Here is a 14,888-nt window from a genome sequence, read left to right as displayed (position 1 = left end):
TTATTTATTTTTGAATAACAGTGAAGACCATATTTCACAAACACGTTGTTACTGTATCTGTAATTTAAAAAAATGCTAAAAATGATCTCTACAACGAAACACACCTTTCCTTCTTTGGTGCCATAAATAAATATTTACGTATTTCTCCCAAAATCTGTCAAACACAGAGTAGAGTCAGACTCAAAGTCCACCTTCTACCTTTCCTGGAGATTTCCACCACATGTCTTCGTCTTCATCTGGAGATACGGCTATATATATAGAATTACATTCTTTGGGATATTAAATAAATAAGTAATGTAAGGTTGCTTTAACGCTTATTGAATTCATATTGTATGAACCCTTGTGTTGTGTTCGAAAGCTTTACCGTTCATGGTGTTCGCGGGTACATTTTGAACCATGATTTATCTCAGTCCAAAACACTCACAAATAATGACTATCATCCAATATTGTTTTAACTACATCATAACTAACTTATAATGCATTCATAACCGTACAATCCTGTTGTTATTTAATGTTATGGCCCCAAAACACATGACACCACATATTGCACACGTGCATGTGTGTGTTCAGGTTCAAGTGTTAGTGTACGTATTCTTTGAGAAAGGTGGGGTTCCCGTGGGGGGAGGGGGCCAGAGGGAGGGGAGACCAGCCTAACAGACGTCTATTATTATCTCCCTATTATTATCCATTCATTAAACCCCCTTCACTAAATCTTCACATATTGTCGTGGCCCAGTCCTTGCTCTTGAAAGGCCTCCAAAGACCACCAAAAAGCTGGTTTGTTCTACTGGTCTGTATAAAATGTGCTAAAGAATGCAATCGTTTTCCTCTAAGGCTTATTTTACAATAAAGCACGTTCTGTCTTCACTACCTCTCCATGAGTCACGGTGTTTTCTTGCTTATTTGCTGTGATGCCGAACTGCTCCTACCTGTGGTCACATGACTTCCTCCCCCTTGTTCTTCCATATTTCCCTTTTCTTCTAATGTCATGACATTTTCAGACCAATCAAAGCAAACCTCAGTGTTGATAAAGACGTGATTCAGGTTAAAATGTCCCTTCAAACTGTGCTTTACCGATTATAAACAGGGATTTCCCAGATGTTCCACACCCACACATCTTCAGGTTAAATCCCCCTGACCTCAGTCTCAGATCCCCCCCCCACACCTGCACACGTTTCAGATATCATTACAAATGTTTGGAGGAAGAAATGGTCTTACTTAAAGTGGACCTATCATGCTATATTATAATAATATAGTGTAGGACCATACCTATATAAGGCATATTTATACTTTTCAAAATACCAAACAGATCATGCATTTTAGCCATGCCTCATTTTGCTCAATTTGACATTTTTTAGCTCTGTTTTTGCAAGGGTTGATTCTGTGAGAACAGCACCATCTACAGGCCTGGCATATGTACTACAGCGAACAAATTATTGTTACAGTGGATGAAGGGGGTGGGGGAGGGGCGTCTAAAGTCAAAGATGAATCTTGATTGGGCCAAATTTGACCCAAAACAATTCTGCTGGCTCTCCCCAGACCCCAACACCAAAGTATACACTTTTTTTTTTAGAGACCTTCAGACTTGGCTCAAATGGTCACAATAAGGTTTGTAGTGTTTATATATCTGTTGTGGAGGATATCATGAAGCCTTGTTCCCATACAAAAAACTAGAGCGTAGTTATTATATCATTTGAACTTGAAATGGGTCACGGGAGACCCGAACACAACATAAGGGTTAACTCCACGTGCTGATGAAGACAGTGAGATGTGGTAGAAAGCTCCAGAACATAGTGGACTTATCGATATTGGCTGAAAATGATTCAACATTTCATTTGGGAAAAAAGGCTAGATTTCACAATCACAATGTTTTCTGTATTTTTTCGTTGAGTGCTAGAAATTGTTATTAAAATCGGACTCTGTGCTGACGATGTTCTGTTTTACATTTAAGATGATTTTATAATTACTATAGATTTCTTAATCTGAAATTGCTTCACATGACTTATTTCTAACATAGGATTCTGTGTATAAAAGGAGCTCAAATTATATTTCAAGCCAGTAAATGATAGCAATGGTCACAGGTACAAACTGTTATTATATGACATCCTGTACACAGCACATAGGGCCATTTGGCAGCTTACATTAGGTGCAATTTATCTGTACAAATGTGTTAATAAGATCTATTTATTTCTATATTTTAATGAGATTTATTTCTCTATATCTCTGTTTCAACATGACAGGCATTTACTAAACTACAAATCGTTCAGAGAACAAAATTACATTTAAAATATTTACATCAAACTCATGGTTAAAATGGATTGAAAGAGCTGTGAAGTAAACGTACAAACATAGCCTTTGATGTACAGTGTGTGTGTGTGTGTGTGTGTGTGTGTGTGTGTGTGTGTGTGTGTGTGTGTGTGTGTGTGTGTGTGTGTGTGTGTGTGTGTGTGTGTGTGTGTACATGCATGTGTGTGTGCAAGCATGTATATAGTAGTTATATTACATTCACAGTTGCAGAGGACAGGTGGGTTGGGAGCTTATTGATAGAAATGTTACAAACACTGAGAATGTCGTGGTAATTCCCAGACTAGAAGGTTAATTACTGCTCACACACACACACACACACACACACACACACACACACACACACACACACACACACACACACACACACACACACACACACGGAGGATGTGGTCTACGTGCGGCAGCAGCCGACGGTCCTCATTTCTTTGTCGACGTATTGCTGCAGCTGGAACTTCGACTCCTCGGGCTCCTTCATGGTCCGGTGCTTCAGCTCTCTGAAGAAAAGAGACATATTTTTATTATGTATTTATTTCAACAAGGACCATGCACACAAATAGATTAATCTCAGAAAAGAGAAGAGATGAATTATGCCAGATTTGAGCTAAGCGTGAGGCTGTGCTTATTCTTATACGATCTGACACTGAAACGCCTCCATTGGACTCCTTTGTTTACATCCGGCGCTTCTATTGGCTAGCGCTCCAACACATTGCACGTGATACCTGAACATCAGCAGGAGAGGACTCTTTAAAGTAGAGACACTACATACTGATATACACCTGGACATCAGCAGGAGAGGACTCTTTAAAGTAGAGACACTACATACTGATATACACCTGAACATCAGCAGGAGAGGACTCTTTAAAGTAGAGACACTACATACTGATATACACCTGAACATCAGCAGGAGAGGACTCTTTAAAGTAGAGACACTACATACTGATATACACCTGGACATCAGCAGGAGAGGACTCTTTAAAGTAGAGACACTACATACTGATATACACCTGGACATCAGCAGGAGAGGACTCTTTAAAGTAGAGACACTACATACTGATATACACCTGAACATCAGCAGGAGAGGACTCTTTAAAGTAGAGACACTACATACTGATATACACCTGAACATCAGCAGGAGAGGACTCTTTAAAGTAGAGACACTACATACTGATATACACCTGAACATCAGCAGGAGAGGACTCTTTAAAGTAGAGACACTAAATACTGATATACACCTGAACATCAGCAGGAGAGGACTCTTTAAAGTAGAGACTCTACATACTGATATACACCTGAACATCAGCAGGAGAGGACTCTTTAAAGTAGAGACACTAAATACTGATATACACCTGAACATGAGCAGGAGAGGACTCTTTAAAGTAGAGACACTACATACTGATATACACCTGAACATCAGCAGGAGAGGACTCTTTAAAGTAGAGACACTACATACTGATATACACCTGAACATCAGCAGGAGAGGACTCTTTAAAGTAGAGACACTACATACTGATATACACCTGAACATCAGCAGGAGAGGACTCTTTAAAGTAGAGACTCTACATACTGATATACACCTGAACATCAGCAGGAGAGGACTCTTTAAAGTAGAGACACTAAATACTGATATACACCTGAACATGAGCAGGAGAGGACTCTTTAAAGTAGAGACACTACATACTGATATACACCTGAACATCAGCAGGAGAGGACTCTTTAAAGTAGAGACACTACATACTGATATACACCTGAACATCAGCAGGAGAGGACTCTTTAAAGTAGAGACACTACATACTGATATACACCTGAACATCAGCAGGAGAGGACTCTTTAAAGTAGAGACACTACATACTGATATACACCTGAACATTTAGTATAATAGGACCCCTTTGAATCTTGAATCTTAAACTCTGCTAACACTAGATGGCGACAAAGGAGAGCAGTAATAAATTGCACAGGGTTTTCTTCCATAGAATATTACATTAACATTTAAAAGTTGGAGATTGCAGAACATTTAAAAAATCTGAGCTAAAGGTAAACACAATTTTGTACATTTGATCTGATCTCTTTTTCTCTTGCTCTCTCTCTCTCCTCTATCTATAAGCAGGACAACACTAAGTATGGTATATTTGTATAGATAAGACATGTGCATTTATGTCGTATATTACCCCATAGCCTGAATTTATGACTCAATATCACACAACCACTATTCAGATTAAGCACAGGACACACACATATGACCGTGTCCATGTCTTTACCTGTCCTGTTATGACTTAATCACTCAATACAATCAAATAAACTGAGCTAAAGGACAGAAATAAGATAAGTAATAATCTCATTTTCTGTGTCTGTGTGGTTTTGTGTGCCAGATTGTCGTGCTATTCTTAGCCTCATCCCATCATGCCATGCTGTTTCAATAACGAGGCTTTGAATGTAAAGCGACTCCCACACACACTGTCCAACGCTACACATCTCAGTGAGACAAACTCAAAATAGCATCCTCATTATTAAACAATATAAGACCAGTAGATGTTCTGCTTGATACTGATCTCATGTTAACAGCTGACTCTCTGCCTAAGTTTGACATTTGCTATCATCAAAACATGGCTGTAGGGAACAAATGTAAGTCACATGAACAAATTAATTGGAGACCGCAGACCTCCGGCAAGGTTGTTCCCATAATTGAAAAATAATTCATATATCGAGACTTTAATTAAATTGGTTCTTCCTTAGTCCATGCTACACCCTTTCACAACGTTTTATTATATTTTGGCCGTTAGTTTGTCCGTAATCTAGCCCACAAAACAACAAGTCTTACCTGAAAACATTCCCAGGCAGGAGGAGAGGACTCTTTAAAGTAGAGACACTACATACTGATATACACCTGAACATCAGCAGGAGAGGACTCTTTAAAGTAGAGACACTACATACTGATATACACCTGAACATCAGCAGGAGAGGACTCTTTAAAGTAGAGACACTACATACTGATATACACCTGAACATCAGCAGGAGAGGACTCTTTAAAGTAGAGACACTACATACTGATATACACCTGAACATCAGCAGGAGAGGACTCTTTAAAGTAGAGACACTACATACTGATATACACCTGAACATCAGCAGAAGAGGACTCTTTAAAGTAGAGACACTACATACTGATATACACCTGAACATCAGCAGGAGAGGACTCTTTAAAGTAGAGACACTACATACTGATATTCACCTGAACATCAGCAGGAGAGGACTCTTTAAAGTAGAGACACTAGATACTGATATACACCTGAACATCAGCAGGAGAGGACTCTTTAAAGTAGAGACACTACATACTGATATACACCTGATCATCAGCAGGAGAGGACTCTTTAAAGTAGAGACACTACATACTGATATACACCTGAACATCAGCAGGAGAGGACTCTTTAAAGTAGAGACACTACATACTGATATACACCTGAACATCAGCAGGAGAGGACTCTTTAAAGTAGAGACACTACATACTGATATACACCTGAACATCAGCAGGAGAGGACTCTTTAAAGTAGAGACACTACATACTGATATTCACCTGAACATCAGCAGGAGAGGACTCTTTAAAGTAGAGACACTAGATACTGATATTCACCTGAACATCAGCAGGAGAGGACTCTTTAAAGTAGAGACACTACCTTCCTGGCAGAGGTAATACCGTTTCTCTCTCCTATCATTACCAGACTTGTTTTTTGAAGATAAGAGACTCAGCTCTGTTGCTCTCAGCTTTTAAACTTGTTCACATGTGGAGGTGTTGCAAAGGTCCTCCACCTGCAGGTGCCCTCAATTATTCACCTGCTCTACCTCACGCTGTTTTTGAAACTGGATCTAAACAAACTGAAATAGCTTTACACTCAAATCTGATACCAGCGAACACATGTTAGCTGGTATCAGACCTCTGTATTCTGTGCTGATGGAGTTCATCGGCCTTAACTGTTATAGCTATGGAAGCCTATTTCCACAAGTAAAAGGAATACAAATACGATTTGAACTTGTGATATATAAGAAAGCTCATGTTAGTCATTATAATGACCAGCTTACTTGAAATGATGACTTAGTCATTTGAAAATAACAACAAACCTTGTCAGATAATGACCGAGTGTCTAAAAATAATGAATGAGTATCTCAAGATTTTCTAAAAATAATGATTTACTTAAGTAGAAAAACCAAATGTGTAACTCAAAATACTTATTAAGTCATTATTTTCAGATACTAAGGCAATATTTTAATATTCTTTCTTAGTCATTATTGTGAGAAAGTCTCTAATTTTCTTGTCTAATAAGTCCTTATTTTGAGATACTAAGTCATTATGTTATGAAAGTTATTTTTAGATAGTGGTCATTACACTCAAACATTAAGTCATTAGTTATTAGATAAGTTGAATGCGTAAACATTTCCAATATGAAGAATAAGTAACAACTTCTGGAACAAGTTGAATAACACGATGCTTGTTGCCGACACTTTATACTTCATGGAAAATAAAAACACTATTGAACTAAAGGAGACAGTTCCTCAAGGTCTTGAGAGTGTGTGTGCTCTGCCATTGTGTGTGTGTGTGTGTGTGTGTGTGTGTGTGTGTGTGTGTGTGTGTGTGTGTGTGACTCACTTGGCCACTGCAGTGAAGGCCAGCTCCACATTCAGTCCAGATCTAGCACTCGTCTCCATGAAGGGCACTCCAAACTCCTGCAGACACAAACACTTCTGTGATTAGGTGTGTGTGAGTGTGTGTGTGTGTTAAAGTAGGCGGAGAGAGATGAGAGAGCTGCTGATCAATACCAATAACTCCACATGTGTTTTGATAAGTGGCGAAACTTTCAAAAAGTAGTTTCTCCACACGTAACTTCTAAGAGTCAAAATGAACAGAGTCTGTAGTCGATGAAATATGCTCTGGGGTATAATAATCTCATTCTGTTGACGTGTGTGTGTGTGTGTGTGTGTGTGTGTGTGTGTGTGTGTGTGTGTGTGTGTGTGTGTGTGTGTGTGTGTGTGTGTGTGTGTGTGTGTGTGTCAATATCCTCTCTCTGCGTGTCTCTCTTACTTCACACAGCTGCAGCGCTTCTGTTCCTATTTACTCTAACACGCCTCTTAGAGCTTATCTGAGCGAATCGGCGTGGAAAATTAAGTTAGCAAGCCCCCCGTCATTATTCTGAACAACAACAACATGATGTGCCTCCATGAATACATAATTACACACTCATCAAGACACAGCGGCTACAGGGGGGAGTTTCAGGGTCCAGAGTGTCCTTTATCCTCCTAACGTGTGTCAGATTCAGTGTGTGTGTGTTAGTGTGTGTGTGTGTGTGTGTGTGTGTGTGTGTGTGTGTGTGTCTGTGTGTGTGTGTGTGTGTGTGTGTGTGTGTGTGTGTGTGTGTGGAGCTCACCTTGGCCAGTTTCTCCCCCTCCTCTCTCTTCACCATCCTGTCATGTGATGAGTCAACCTAGAATACATTGGATGCAAAAATAAAACGGTAAGAAACTGCCCATCCTGAGAGTGTGAGTGGAGAGCGAGTGGAGAGTGAGTGGAGAGTGAGTGGAGAGTGAGTGGAGAGAGAGTGGAGAGTGAGTGGAGAGTGAGTGGAGAGTGAGTGGAGAGTGAGTGGAGAGAGAGTGGAGTGTGAGTGGAGAGTGAGTGGAGTGTGAGTGGAGAGAGAGTGGAGTGTGAGTGGAGAGAGAGTGGAGAGTGAGTGGAGAGCGAGTGGAGAGTGAGTGGAGAGTGAGTGGAGAGTGAGTGGAGTGTGAGTGGAGAGAGAGTGGAGAGTGAGTGGAGAGTGAGTGGAGAGAGAGTGGAGTGAGTGGAGAGTGAGTGGAGAGTGAGTGGAGAGTGAGTGGAGAGTGAGTGGAGTGTGAGTGGAGAGTGAGTGGAGAGTGAGTGGAGAGTGAGTGGAGTTGTGCGTGAGAGAGTGAGAGTGAGTGGAGAGTGAGTGGAGAGAGAGTGGAGTGTGAGTGGAGAGTGAGTGGAGAGTGAGTGGAGAGAGAGTGGAGTGTGAGTGGAGAGAGAGTGGAGAGTGAGTGGAGAGCGAGTGGAGAGCGAGTGGAGAGCGAGTGGAGAGAGAGTGGAGAGCGAGTGGAGAGCGAGTGGAGCGAGTGGAGAGCGAGTGGAGAGGTGGAGAGAGTCGAGTGAGCGAGTGGAGAGCGAGTGAGAGCAGTGAGGAGGGGATGTGAGTGGAGAGCGAGGAGTGGAGTGGAGAGCGAGTGGAGAGCGAGTGGAGTGAGTGGAGAGTGAGTGGAGAGAGAGTGGAGTGTGAGTGGAGAGTGAGTGGAGAGTGAGTGGAGAGAGAGTGGAGTGTGAGTGGAGAGAGAGTGGAGAGTGAGTGGGAGAGCGAGTGGAGCGAGTGGAGAGCGAGTGGAGAGCGAGTGGAGTGAGTGGAGAGTGAGTGGAGTGTGAGTGGAGAGTGAGTGGAGAGTGAGTGGAGAGCGAGTGGAGAGCGAGTGGAGAGCGAGTGGAGAGCGAGTGGAGAGTGAGTGGAGAGTGAGTGGAGAGTGAGTGGAGAGTGAGTGGAGAGTGAGTGGAGAGTGAGTGGAGAGCGAGTGGAGAGCGAGTGGAGAGCGAGTGGAGAGCGAGTGGAGAGCGAGTGGAGAGTGAGTGGAGAGAGAGTGGAGAGTGAGTGGAGAGCGAGTGGAGAGTGAGTGGAGAGCGAGTGGAGAGCGAGTGGAGAGCGAGTGGAGAGCGAGTGGAGAGCGAGTGGAGAGCGAGTGGAGAGTGAGTGGAGAGTGAGTGGAGAGCGAGTGGAGAGTGAGTGGAGAGCGAGTGGAGAGCGAGTGGAGAGCGAGTGGAGAGCGAGTGGAGAGCGAGTGGAGAGCGAGTGGAGAGCGAGTGGAGAGCGAGTGGAGAGCGAGTGGAGAGTGAGTGGAGAGTGAGTGGAGAGCGAGTGGAGAGTGAGTGGAGAGTGAGTGGAGAGCGAGTGGAGAGTGAGTGGAGAGCGAGTGGGAGAGCGAGTGGAGAGCGAGTGGAGAGCGAGTGGAGAGTGAGTGGAGAGTGAGTGGAGAGTGAGTCGTCCATGTTTGACGTGTTCACGCACATCATCACTTTGTGTTGTCGTGTTGCTATCAGCTGAATTGGTAGAGAGTGAGAGAAAAGGAGAACTCTGTACTCGCACAGAAAGAGCCATAATAATAAGACAACAAAGCTAAATTAGCCTTCGTCACTTACACCATCCCTCCTCCTTTCCTTCTTTCCTTTCCTTCATGATCCCTCCCTCCACTTTCCCTCTTTCAATGACACCTCCTACCCTTCCCTCTGTTATGCCTCCTTCCCTTCCTCCTCCATGATCCCACCATGTTGCCTCCATTTCTCCTTCCCTTCATTCATGGTCCCTCCTTCCTTCTCTTCATCCATGATCCCTCCTTTCTTCCCTTCATCCATGATCCCTCCTTCCTTCTCTTCATCCATGATCCCTCCTTCCTTCCCTTCATCCATGATCCCTCCTTCCTTCTCTTCATCCATGATCCCTCATTCCTTCTCTTCATCCATGGTCCCTCCTTCCTTCTCTTCATCCATGATCCCTCCTTCCTTCTCTTCATCCATGGTCACTCCTTCCTTCTCTTCATCCATGATCCCTCCTTCCTTCTTTTCATCCATGATCCCTCCTTCCTTCCCTTCATCCATGATCCCTCCTTCCTTCTCTTCATCCATGATCCCTCCTTTCTTCTCTTCATCCATGATCCCTCCTTCCTTCCCTTCATCCATGATCCCTCCTTCCTTCTCTTCATCCATGATCCCTCCTTCCTTCCCTTCATCCATGGTCACTCCTTCCTTCTTTTCATCCATGATCCCTCCTTTCTTCCCTTCATCCATGATCCCTCCTTCCTTCTCTTCATCCATGGTCACTCCTTCCTTCTCTTCATCCATGATCCCTCCTTCCTTCTCTTCATCCATGATCCCTCCTTCCTTCCCTTCATCCATGATCCCTCCTTCCTTCCCTTCATCCATGATCCCTCCTTTCTTCCCTTCATCCATGATCCTTCCTTCCTTCCCTCCCTCATGATCCCTCCTTCCTTCCCTTCATTCATGGCCCCTTCCTCCATAATCTGTTCTTCTACAATACCTCCTTTCTTCCCTCTATGATCCCTCCTTCCTTCCCTCCCTCATGATCCCTCCTTCCTTCCCTTCATTCATGGCCCCTTCCTCCATAATCTGTTCTTCTACAATACCTCCTTTCTTCCCTCTATGATCCCTCCTTCCTTCCCTTCATTTATGATCCCTCCTTCCCTCACTCATGATCCCTTCTTCCCTTCCCTCAATGATCCCTCCTGGTAATCCTTGTAAATACTAGAAAAGTACAAATACCTGTCACATCTACTCAGTACGGTACTTGAGTAAATGAACTCTGTGACCTCCATTTCAGACACATATTTAACTCTGTCCTCACACTCCTTCCTCCACCAGACCTCCCTCCCTCCCTCCCTCCTCCCTCCATCTGTCCTTCCCTCTGTTGGCAGCTCTCACCTTGTTACCCAGCAGCATGATGACCACGTCCTGCTGAGCATACTCATGGATCTCCGTCAGCCAGGCCTGCAGACCAAAGAGAGAGAGAGAGAGAGAGAGAGATTTATAAAGGAGTCCAGACTGAGGAAAGGATAGAAGGAAACAGAGAAATCACTGCAGATAGAAAGCGCTGACAGAGGAGATGGATGGATCCACAGAGAAGGAGAACAGATTCATTTATTGTTCAGTAGCTGTGGTCCATCTCTTCCTCTCCTCTTCTATCATCCATCTTCATCCCATTACAGCAGAGTCTCTGTATTACCTGAGCAGATTTAAAAGTGCTTAATGCCTCTGGGGGGGGGGGGGGGGGCTTTAATACTCTGATACTCTCCTAACATGCTGCACATTTAAGAGTAGAGCAAGTCTTTTAATCAAGCTTGCCTTGAACATCCTCCTGGGTCATATCGTTTATTGTATTTAGTTTTATTTAATTACTTTTTTTAAATATGATTTATTATTATTTTGCATTTTTTTAATGTTTTTGTATGAATTTTTATTTATTTTATTGTATTTATTTTATGTTTTTGTATTATTATTATTATCATTTTTGTATTATTATTTTCTATTTTATTTATTTATTTAATTTAATTTGTATCTAATTTATTTATTATAACTTGTTTTATTTATTATATTCATTTTATTTGTATTTTTTTCATTTTATTTGTATTTCATTATTTTATCTTTAAAATTATATTATTTTAGTATTTTTTATATTATTATATTTTACATTCATGTTATCACTTTGTCAACTGGATTGTCTGTGTTGTGTTGTGTGTCGAAGATAGAAAAAAAACCATGTCAAATAAAATAAAATCCCTCTGAAACAGGATTTAATCCTCATGTATTTGTATGTCTCCACAGAATATGAACATGCAGTTTATTGAGCCTCGTGTTCGACCGTGTGTCAAAATTAAAAACGGTTAATTAATGCCGTCTGCAGTGAGTTCCATTCGAGCCGAGAAGCTGCAACACTTCCATGTTTCTAATTAGCCGGCATGATTATGGAAATCATTTCAGTTATGGTAATTACTGTCACATAACATGTGTGTGTGTGTGTGTGTGTGTGTGTGTGTGTGTGTGTGTGTGTGTGTGTGTGTGTGTGTTTGTGTTGTGTGTGTGGTGGTGTGTGGGTGTGTTGTGTGTGTGGTGTGTGTGTGTGTGTGTGTGTTTGTGTGTGTTAGTGTGTGTGTGTGTGTGTGTGTGTGTAGTGTGGTGAATGGTTAGTGGGTGTGTGTGTGGTGGTGTGTGTGGTGTGGTGTTGTGTGTGTGTGTGTGTGTTAGTGGTGTGTTAGTGGTGTGTGTGTGTGTGTGTGTGTGATGTGTTTGGTGTGGGTGTGTGTTGTTAGTGTGTGTTGTGTGTGTGTGTGTGTATATGTGTGTGTGTGTGTGGTGTGTGTGTGTGTTAGTGTGTGTGTGTGTGTGTGTGTGTGTGTTAGTGTGTGTGTGTGTGTGTGTGTGTTAGTGTGTGTGTTAGTGTTGGTGTTTTTGTTAGTGTGTGTGTGTGTGTGTTGTGTGTGTGTGTGTGTGTGTGTGTGTGTGTGTGTGTGTGTGTGTGTGTGTGTGTGTGTGTGTAGAAGTTCAAATTCTTTGGGCTGTAAAGTGAATTAATGAGCCACGAAGGATCACAGGATTGGTTTTAACTGTTTTCTTGTTTTATTCTCAGGATATCTTGAAGGACGAGGAGATGTTCTGCTGCTAAGCCTGGATAAGAGCGAGGAGGAGGAGAAGAAGAAGAAGGAGGAGGAGGTGTAATGAAATGGAGAGATTATGCAACAGTGACGTTTACAAAAAAAGGTTCAAGGTTGTGTCAGAGCAGCTCTGCTGTTGGAGGGAGGAGGACAGGAAGGTTAGGCGAATGGACATTTCATCAGAATTACAATTACATAAGAAGCTGGGGAAACAAAGATGTCCTTCACAAAAATGTATTCGATTTTCCTTGAGAACCTTGGATCACATCACCTTCAAGAAAAGCACACATTCATGCTATGAAAGTACTGCTTAATATGACCTTGTATGACAATATAAAAATACGTAAACTTAAAGGGGTTTAATTCTGCTAATTCAGTATGTATATCAGTATGTAGTGTCTCTACTTTAAAGAGTCCTCTCCTGCTGATGTTCAGGTGTATATCAGTATGAAGTGTCTCTACTTTAAAGAGTCCTCTCCTGCTGATGTTCAGGTGTATATCAGTATGTAGTGTCTCTACTTTAAAGAGTCCTCTCCTGCTGATGTTCAGGTGTATATCAGTATGTAGTGTCTCTACTTTAAAGAGTCCTCTCCTGCTGATGTTCAGGTGTATATCAGTATGTAGTGTCTCTACTTTAAAGAGTCCTCTCCTGCTGATGTTCAGGTGTATATCAGTATGTAGTGTCTCTACTTTAAAGAGTCCTCTCCTGCTGATGTTCAGGTGTATATCAGTATGTAGTGTCTCTACTTTAAAGAGTCCTCTCCTGCTGATGTTCAGGTGTATATCAGTATGTAGTGTCTCTACTTTAAAGAGTCCTCTCCTGCTGATGTTCAGGTGTATATCAGTATCTAGTGTCTCTACTTTAAAGAGTCCTCTCCTGCTGATGTTCAGGTGTATATCAGTATGTAGTGTCTCTACTTTAAAGAGTCCTCTCCTGCTGATGTGCAGGTGTATATCAGTATGTAATGTCTCTACTTTAAAGAGTCCTCTCCAGAGAAACCAGAGCCCAGTCTGCTCTGATTGGTTTGCCGGCCGGCTCTGTTGTGATTGATCAACCGCTTAAAGATGTCCCGCCCCTTAGCCTATCCTTTACAATGTGTTGAAGTGTTACATAGTGATGTCACTGTGTACAGGAACTTTGGGATTTCAGCCTTTGCAGACCGTTTACATGCACACAAACCTATATAACACACTATGGGGAAGGGAAAACCCCAAAAAGCAGAATAGGACCTCTTTAAAAGCACACAACCATGACATTCAGTCTCCAATCTTACTAAATATCAATCAAATCTTCACCAAACTTGTAAACCTGACTTCATGTCACAAAGCCATCACATGTTCATCGAGACAAACACGTGTCCGTACACACCGTACGACTTCTAATGCTCAGCGAGTCGTTTGAAGTTCGATCACTTCCAGCGAACAGTAGCTTCGTTCCTGCTTTCTCTTCCTCTTAATCCGCCCACTGAGATCTTTGAAGGCTGAATGAGTAATTGGCAGAGCTGTGGAGAGTCGGAGCGGCTATAGGTGAGGCTTCGATACATTAATCTCTGTGTAATGAAGTGATGTAATCCCCCATAGAGAGGTACTGTAAACCTGCAGATCTGAGTGGTATTCTTCAGATGATGCACTCAGAAGGAAATGTGTGTGTTCTGTGAGAGAGAGCTGACCTTTCCCTCACTGTTTCACTCGATAGCTATTAAATAAATGTACTGTGTCCAGTCAGAAAGGATCAATATTGATGCTCCACATGTTCTGTCAATACTTACTGGGTTCTTAAATATACCACATCAGTGCTTAAACTCATGTTGGGAACATTTGAACTAATTGAACTAATAAGGGACACGTGAATTGGGCTCAGAGTAAAACCAATGTGTTAAAAGACAGATGTGAAATGGTGAATATTAGGTTTAAAGTAAAGAAATCCTGTGATAAATACAAGGGCATTTGCTGAGTGCACACCTAGACCAAGGCTATTTCCACAAAGAAATAGTGTGTGTGTGTGTGTGTGTGTCTTGTTGTTCACATCCACTCATTGAATTGGTTCATCCTTGGCCCAAAATACGAAGTGTCTAAAGGAGATTTTGAAGTTGAAGATTTTCTCACGAAGGGAAACATTACAGTGGAAAATGAAGGGATTTCAAGCTTGATCACTCAGGTTAGCTTGAAAAATGATTATAGAATCTCTTCTTAACCCTCCTATTGCCTTCGTTCCCCCCCCCCCCCCCCCCCCCTTACTTTGGTGTTCGCGGTCAAATTTGACCGGTCCTGTTTAAACTGCTATTACATTAACACAAAAACCATTAATCATCACCAAATTTCATTTAACACCCTTTCAAACTGTACATATTGTATCAGACTACTGGTAGACATGAACAACTG

General features: G+C 42.2%; 1 protein-coding gene across 1 annotated transcript in view; it reads right to left on the bottom strand.

Annotated features, from left to right (window-relative positions):
- Nucleotides 1-2,469: 2,469 nt before the first annotated feature.
- Nucleotides 2,470-14,888, bottom strand: part of LOC117484559 (ras-related protein Rab-26) — a 92,247-nt gene continuing 79,828 nt past the window's right edge. Inside the window, exons 6-9 of the mRNA XM_034132987.1 lie at nucleotides 10,780-10,845; nucleotides 7,715-7,771; nucleotides 6,940-7,016; nucleotides 2,470-2,800 (exon numbers count right to left, since the gene is read on the bottom strand). Coding sequence (XP_033988878.1) covers nucleotides 2,698-2,800; nucleotides 6,940-7,016; nucleotides 7,715-7,771; nucleotides 10,780-10,845 — 303 coding nt within the window. The 3' untranslated portion in view covers nucleotides 2,470-2,697. The remainder of the gene's footprint in view (nucleotides 2,801-6,939; nucleotides 7,017-7,714; nucleotides 7,772-10,779; nucleotides 10,846-14,888) is intronic.

Source organism: Trematomus bernacchii, unplaced genomic scaffold, assembly GCF_902827165.1.
Source record: "Trematomus bernacchii unplaced genomic scaffold, fTreBer1.1, whole genome shotgun sequence".
Classification (NCBI taxonomy): domain Eukaryota; kingdom Metazoa; phylum Chordata; class Actinopteri; order Perciformes; family Nototheniidae; genus Trematomus; species Trematomus bernacchii.
Note: the sequence above shows the minus strand (reverse complement) of the source record. Positions and strands in the feature narration are given on the sequence as shown.